This window comes from Octopus bimaculoides, chromosome 26 (genome assembly GCF_001194135.2).
Source record: "Octopus bimaculoides isolate UCB-OBI-ISO-001 chromosome 26, ASM119413v2, whole genome shotgun sequence".
Lineage (NCBI taxonomy): Eukaryota > Metazoa > Mollusca > Cephalopoda > Octopoda > Octopodidae > Octopus > Octopus bimaculoides.
In genome coordinates, this window is record NC_069006.1 from 8,835,675 (window position 1) to 8,844,448 (window position 8,774).

An 8,774-nucleotide genomic window follows, 5' to 3' on the forward strand; every position below is an offset into this window, starting at 1 on the left:
CACAGGAAATGCTTGTGTAGATCTATCAAACCTAGTGAGACTGTGGTTGTGGCTGATACCGGTGACAGGTCAATGGCACCCATTCTGGTGGCATGTGAAAAAACACCCACTACATTCTTGGAGTGGTTGGCATTTGGAAAGGTATCCAACCGTATAAACCTTGCCAAACCAGATTGGAACTTGGTGCAGCCCCCCGACTTACCGATTGTCAGTCGAACCGTCCAGCCGTTGTCAGGAGGGAAAGCGGACGTTAAACGATGATGATGATGATGATGATGAGGATGATATATAAACACACACACATGATGGCCCCTTTTGAGTTTCTTTCTACCAAAAGGACCCCGTAACCATGTGACTGGGAAACGAGCTTCTTACCTCACAGTCACACCTGCGTCTATACTAGAGATAGTAATCATCGCTAAATATTCCCGGTCACAGATATTTCCGGGATAAAAAGAGACAAAAAAATTGTACGAAATGAGATAATCTAGTTTAATGAATTTATGATAATGCATATTAATTCATTTAATTATTTATTACAATCTTTTTCCCTTATACTTTTCTTTCTCTTTTTCTTTCCACATGCTCCGACAGATTATTCTTATGCGTGGAACACGATTTCAACAAGGAGAAAGCCAAGGTCATGCGTTTTATCAAAGGTCGGAAGTATTGAGGACAATATATTACTGGTGACATCTATTACTACATACATATATATACATACATGTATACAGACATTATACACACACACATATATATATATATACATATATATAATGATGTGTCTTGAATGGCACAACAAGACATATTTTTCAAAGAATACACAATGCTTCAAGCGAACTACAATACTCTCCTATATAAATATTTATAAAGTTATTATGAGGACATATATAAACCTCTTATAGGACAGTTTTATGCAAGTTACACTGGTTTAATATGTTATATTTTGAAGACATAATTCTTCAATAAATATATTATACAAATATCAAATATTATCAAATAAGAAAAAGGAAAGCTATAATGGATATAAATCAATTTCTAATTAATTAACGTTGCCTACAATTATTTCAAATTACACCCAATGCAAGTTACAAAACATATATAATAAATTAATTTTGCATTTTTTAAAGATTTTGAGTAAATCAGTTGAAGTATTCCAACAGATCTGATTCACATTTAAATTCCGTAATGTCCATTTTGCCCTAAGATATTTCCCGAAATTCAACAGTGTACGTTTCAACACACGATTTCACATCAAGGATCTTGCAAAACAAATTGATAAACGTGTATGTATATCATCATCATCGTCGTCGTTTAACATCCGTTTTCTATACTGGAATGAGTTGGACGGTTTGACTGAGGACTGGCAAGCCAGAAGGCTGCACCAGGCTCCAATCTAATAGGGCAAGTTTTCTACAGTTGGATACCTCTCCTAACGCCAACCACTCCGAGAGTGTAGTGGGTGCTTTTTACGTGCCACCAGCACAGGAGCCAGTCAGGCGGGCCTGGCATCGATTACGTTCGGATTGTGCTTTTTACGTGCCACTGACACGGGGGCCAGTCAAGGGGTACTGGCATCGACCACATTCGGATGGTGCTTTTTACGTGCCACCAGCACGAGAGCCAGTCAGTGGGTACTGGCATCGGCCACGTTCAGATGGTGCTTTTTACGTGCCACTGGCACAGAAGCCAGTCAGGGGGCACTGGTCACAGCTACAATATTGGTTTTACTTGTCTCAACAGGTCTTCCCAAGCATATCATATCGCGACATGCATGGCTGCGATCTCACTTTAGTTGCCGAGTCTTCTCAATCACAGCATATCTACAAAGGTCTCGGTCTCCTGTCATTGCCTTTGTGGGACCCAATGTTTTCTTGGGTCTACCTCTTCCACAGGTTCCTTCCACTGTTAGGGTGTGGCACTTCCTCACACAGCTGTCCTCATCCATATGTAATACATGACCATACCAGCGCAGTCGTCTCTCTTGCACACCACATTTGATACTTCTTATGCTCAACTTTTCTCTCAGGGTGCTTACACTCTGTCGTGTATGCACACTGAAATTACACATCCAGCGGATATTACTAGCTTCATTTCTTTCAAGCCTACGCATGTCCTCAGCAGTCATGACCCATGTTTCATTGCTATGTGGCATGGCAGTTCGCACACATGCATTATACAGTCTACCTTTCATCCTGAGCGAGAGGCCCTTAGTTGCCAGCAGAGGTAGGAGCTCCATGAACTTTGTCCAGGCTATTCTTACTCTAGTCGCTACACTCTCAGAGCAACCACCCTCACTACAGACTATGTCGCCTAGGTAGCGGAAGCTATTAACTACTTCTAGTTTCTCCCCCTGGCATGTGATGGAATCTGTTTTCTGTACATCTTCAGTGTTTATTACCCCTGTGCATCTGTCACACACAAAAACTATTTTCCCGGTTAGCCTTCCTTTGATATTGCTGCACCTTTTATGTGTCCATAACTTAGACCAGGTACATCGTATGGAGTTTCTACCTACGCCTTTTCTACAGATCGAGCAGGGCCATCCACATGAAGGGGATTGTGGTTTGACAGCCTTCCTACTTACTAAGACTTCTTTTGCTAGGTTAACCCTAAGGCCTTTCGACTCTAGACCTTGCTTCCACACCTTAAACTTCGTCTCTAGTTCTAGCAGTGACTCGGCTATTAAGGCAAGGTCATCAGCATAGAGGAGTTCCCAGGGGCAGCCTGTTTTGAATTCCTCTGTTCTTGCCTGGAGGACTATAATGAATAAGAGGGGACTGATCCTTAGTGAACCCCCACTTCTACTTAGAATTCTTCACTATATTCGTTGCCAACCCTCAACTTACTGACAGCATCCCGGTACAGGGCTTGCACAGCTCTTACTAGCCACTCGTCTATCTCCAGTTTCTGCATTGACCACCAGATAATGGATCGGGGGACCCTGTCAAAGGCTTTTCCAAGTCAACAAAAGCCGAATACAGAGTTTTATCTTTGGCTAGATATTTCTCCTGCAGTTGCCTTACCAGAAATATAGCACCAGTGGTGCTTCTGCCTGGCACAAAACCAAACTGCATCTCATCTAGGCTAAATCTCTCCCTAATTAGTTGGGCTATGGCCCTCTCTGTAATTTCATCACCTGGTCCAATAATTTGATACCCCTATTGTTATTTCTATCTAAAGCATCAGCTTTACCCTTGTAGCAGTTGACTATGGTGCTGCTACACCTGTCATCGGGTATAACACCTTCATGAACTACCTGATTTACGATGCGGTTGACAGGACCATAACTCACACCGCCCGATATTTTAAACATCTCAGCGGTGATTCCTGATGGGCCAGATGCTTCCCTCTGTCTTCATATCCTTAATTACTTTATCTACCTGGGTACTGTCGATTCTGGTAGTTGGTCACTCAATTTAGCAGATTCTTCTCCTCCCGTTCATTCTCCGCATTCAGCAGTCTTTTATATTGGCATCTCCAAGTTTCTTTCTTTGCAGAATCATTCAACACAAGGGCACCATCATCCATGCGGACGCATTTCTCTCCTATGGCATCACGGTTTTCTCTCACACACCGTCTTGCAGTCCAAAATACTTCGATTCTTTGGTCATCACGTTGCTGAACATTGGCATACGTCTTCTTTTCTGCTACTCCCTTGGCTATATGTACCTATCTCCTAACTTTACTTTTGGCAATCTGATACATTCTCCTGCTATCCCAAGACTATTTCTTTGCTCTAATGGCCCTGTCTACAGTATTGTTCCACCATTATGTTACCCTAAGTTTGGAAGGGACTTTGCACCAGTCACAGATTTGGTCTGTGGCACTCAGCAAGCTTTCTCGCAGGAATTCCTAGCTGCCTTTTATGTCACAGGACTGTAGCTCCTCCTCCCTATCATCAAATTTCTCAGTAAGGATATCCCTAAATCTCTGATCATGTGAAGGGTTCTTAAGCTTCCAAGTCCTTCTTTTCCATATTGGTCTGCTTTTTTGGCATCTTTCTGACCTTGAGTCTAAAGTCACTAATAACTAGTCTATTTTGGGGGTACATTCTTCACCAGGGAGAGTCTTTGTATTTAAGAGCAACCATGGATCCTACTGTTTGGTGAAGATGAAATCAATCTGGCTGGAAGAGTCACCTAATTGATAAGTTATCAGGTGGCTAGCTGGCTTCCTGAAGTTGGTGTTGCAGTTTAATAGGTTATTTGCATCGTAAAACTTCAGGAGCCTAGTTCCTTCTTCATTTCTGGTACCAACTCCATGGCCCCCATGTACACCATGGAAGTTACTAGGTTGCTGTCCGACATGCCCATTAAAATCTCCAGTCACAAAGATGAGGTCATTGTCACTCGTCTTTGAGGTAGCCTGCAGAAGTATATCATAAAAGTGATCCTTCTGTTCATTTGGTGGGCTCGCTTGTGAGGCGTAGGCAGAGATAATTGTAGCTATACCATTCTGCAAGACTAACCTGAGTTTAAGCACTCTATCGCACACCCTCACTACCTCTATGACCTTATCTACCCATTTCTCTGCAAGAAGTACACCCATACCCCCTATTCCATCATTATTACCTTCCCAGAAGAGTTTATTCCTATGTGCTTTGCCTGAGAGGACTCTGGTTGAAGCTCCTCTCCACCTTACCTCTGGTATGCAACATACATCAACACGTCTCCGTTCAAGCATCTCTACAATCTCGCTAGACCTACCGTTCAATGTGCCTACACTTACAGTGCCAACTTTGAAAACTTGGAAAGAGATATAGGAGGTAACACAGGAAGATGTTATTCAGCACCTGAAAAGGTTCCCATGATCGTTTGGTAACAGACGTCATAATAGTTGTTCTTGCTTTTAATCTACCGTCATTCAAACATGTTAGAATTGCTAAGATTGTTGCCTCTACTGGGGAATGGGAGTGAGGAGGCACTGGACATGAAAGTGTTTGGGGCGTTGTAAATATGAGCGTTATGAGCATTGTGTGTGTAAGCATTACTGATGCTGCAGATATAAACGTAAAAAAGAGGGTAAGTGGGCTGCTATCTGGTTTAGTTATTCCAGAGAAGGTGGGGAGAGAAAGGAGAGGGCTGCAAGATTACCAATATAAGAGGAGAGAGAGGAAGGGAACTTGATGTCCGGTCAGGGAAAGAGATTTCCGGTATTGGTGATGGGAAAGGGTACGCGCAACCACTGACACGAAATGTCATTTTAAAGGGCAGAGCAAACACGAAAAAAAAGGTCATTTTAAAGGGTAATGAAAAATTAAACAAGTAAAACTGCCAATAGGGGAGGCGCTTTAAAGGTCCTCGTGGAAAAACCCACAAAAGCCATGGGTGCTTGATCAACAGGGCAAGAGCCCTTCTTTTATCTTTCACAGGTGTATGCTCAGAATTGGTCCTTTCACACTGGCCATTCTTCCAACATTCACCCACCTTTCAACAAACTTGTTACAAGGCAACACTTCCCTCTCACCCCCACTTTCCTCTTCAAGTGAAACTTGAAGTTGATGGGGGTTTGGCCAAAGACGAAAGTGTCTGAGTTTAGCCCTTTCAGACGAGTCAACTATACTACCTCTTTCGCTACAGCCACCAGACAAATTAAAAACTGCCTGCCCTTCCCGGCCAAAGGAGGGCGGCGGGGCATATTCCTTTATTCTTTTATTTGTTTCAGTCATTTGACTGCAGCCATGCTGGAGCACTGCCTTTAGTCGAGCAAATCGCCCCCAGAATTTATTCTTTGTAAGCCTAGTACTTATTCTATCGGTCTCTTTTGCCAAACCACTAAGATACGGGGACGTAAACACACCAGCAAATTTTATTTAATATTGTTAAACACACCTCTGCCTATGGTCTTTGCAGGTTACTCAAAACTGTTAAGATTGATACAGTTGATCTTAAATAATTTCATGTTGATGGCCGCAGAAGAAAAAACATGGACAAGGAAGGAATTTCATAAGGCTAACAATCTGGTATGAAAGGATTGAAAACAGGTTAATGCTTGGTTTGCAGGTGAAATACAACCTATGTGAGCTTCGAAACCCTCGTCACCAGATGCTGTAACATGGTTTGTATCCAATATAGTAGTACCACCATTATTGGGATGATGGCCTACGATACACGGTACCAGTGGGATACAATAAGATAACAATGCAGCAGCCAAAAGAACCAACAATAAATATTCCAAATGAACAAATCAACCAACACTTTCCAACTTCACTGTGAAATAACACAAACTTCTACAAACCATATATACTCTCTCGGTTCAGACCATTCCTCACAAGAGGGTATCTTGACTTTCATCACAACACTGAGATTGTAAGAGGTGACTTGTGGTTACTAACGCTGGTCTTCCATTTGTTTATTCTTATAGTTTTGTTATTGCTGTCGTTGCTGTTGTTACTGCTGGAAACCACTTCTGCCTGGTCCTGGCATTTATATGAACAATGTAGACAAAAGACAAGCATCAAATACCATTATACATAAATTCTTTATTTATTAAAATTATCTTCAATGGTAATCAATTAGCATATTCAATATTCAAATATACCAGAACATATTAAGAATAAAGTGATCAGATTCTCGCTGTTTATTGTGTACATGAGGATTTATCATCATCTGAGAGATACCAGCACAGATCAGCAAACCATTCCTGGTCTCTCTGCTGTCATTACACACTCAGCAATTCTCCTCCTTCGTCTACACACCTTGGTTTACTGAGTATTCTCTGCATTCGCATTTACTGTAAACAAGGGACTCGCTTCTGGTGCTGGCACAATGACAGAGAGCACCCACTTCATGTTCCATCGAAAACAAACTGTTTGACATGGAGCTGGTTAGCAGGGAGCTGTCCAGACTCCAATTGTCTGTTGTGGCTTGGTTTCTATGACTGGATGCCCTCCCTAATGCCAACTACTTAACAGTCGGGCCTTTTACGTGCCACTGGCATGGGTGCTTTACTGCAGCACTGGCAGGGGTACATTTTCAGTGGCACCAGCACCTGAAAACGCAAGTCTATATGTGTAGAAGACAGTGACTTTACGTAGCTTGACGCATCTTATCGAGTACAACAAATCACCGCACCTTCCAGTCCCTTGTCCTCTCCTCAGTGAGGCCCAGCATCCAAAGATCTTTCACCACTTTGTCCCACATCTTCATGGATCTCCCCACCCTTCCAAAATTAGAGCTTGGCACTTCTTTACACAGCTTTCCTTATCCATGTGCATCACATGACCAAACCAGCTCAGTCTTGTCTCTTGCACACATCTCACATATACATAAATTTTGCCTGTGCAATTAATTTTCAACTGTGCACAATATCCCTAGAAAATGGAAGAAATGATGCCCTAGTGACCATAGTTCTTCTTCCAGAGAATGAGATACCTGGATGAAATCACATTAGAAGATGTACTCAATTAAATAGAACTGTAAAACCAATCATTTATCCTTTGTACATATATGGGTTGAATATGAATGACTTGCACTAAAAAATGCTTGAATAAAAAAAAATAGGTGTGACAACAGTTGTACCAATATTCAATAAAATGCAGGTATAATATTTAAAAGGCACTTCAGTTTTTACATCAAGACACTTGTTAGCAAAATATTAATAATTATCCTTGTGGTCCTCACAAGGGAGATAATGATTTTGTTTGCGGAGACCAGCTTGACCTTTTTGTTATTACATTTCCGTTACAGTACCCTCCCTTTGTTTCAATTAATTTTGAAAAATAATGAAGAATTTATTAAAATAACTTTGTCGTCATCAAGGTGTTCAGAATATAAACTAACAAGAAATTTTGATGGAAAGCTTTCATTTAGATTCCTTTAAAAAAAGTTTGTATCATTGAACCGGGGGCAGTTTTAAGTTGGTTGGTATCAAAAGGGTTAAAGTATCGAGAGATGCATTCTTGAGATCGAGAAATTAATTTTTTGTAACTAAACACTTTCAAACTTCGGACACTGGTAGAATGTGTCATATAAAACATCTTTTCCTCAAGTTATTTCGTGTTGAAGTTGTCGTATTTCGCTAATTTCAACCAATCAATGACGTGTATTCAGCTGAATAAAATTACTGCCGTTGTTTGTCAACAACAACTATCGGCGGTGTATACTTCATTTGTCACTGTTATTTATGACATCGTTCGTGCGTTTATACTGTAGGGTTTTAGGGTTAAGGTTCGGGTTTTAGAGTTAGGGTTAGGGTTGCTAGGGATAGGGTTTTAGGGTTAGGGATAGAGTTACGGAAAAATGTGAAAAATGAAGAAATTGGAGGGGGAGGGGGCAAAAATGTTTTTCCGAAAATAGTACCTGAAAAACAGGGGGAAAAAAAACTAAAAGCAGTAGAAATGCACGAACGATTGTGGTGGTGCCATGAAGTAAACATGCTTCAGAGACACTCGTTTATTCATACAAACATAACTGAGATGAAATGTGTCATAAATAACAGTGAGAAACGAACTATACACCACCGGAAGTTGTTGTTGACAAACAACAGCAGTAATTGTTTTTACCTCAATACACGTCATTGATTGGTTGAAATTACCGAAATACAACTTTAACACGAAATAACTTCAAAAATGCAAAGAGTAAATGATGTTTTATGTGACACATTCTACTAGTATACGAATTTAGAAAGTGTTTAGTTACAAAAAAATTATTTTTTTAAATATGCCGGCCAAAGGATACCACCTCCTCGGCACTGCCCTCCTCACCCCCTTCGCCCCCGCTCCCAGAACATCCCGCCTTCATGCGCCCCTTCCTGCCGCATAGGAAGCGTGT

General features: G+C 41.2%; 1 protein-coding gene across 1 annotated transcript in view; it reads left to right on the top strand.

The window, feature by feature from the left end:
• LOC106883552 (uncharacterized) overlaps nt 1-924 on the top strand; it is a 14,744-nt gene extending 13,820 nt beyond the window's left edge. Inside the window, exon 4 of the mRNA XM_014934600.2 lies at nt 595-924. Coding sequence (XP_014790086.2) covers nt 595-673 — 79 coding nt within the window. The 3' untranslated portion in view covers nt 674-924. The remainder of the gene's footprint in view (nt 1-594) is intronic.
• The last annotated feature ends 7,850 nt before the right edge of the window (nt 925-8,774 follow it).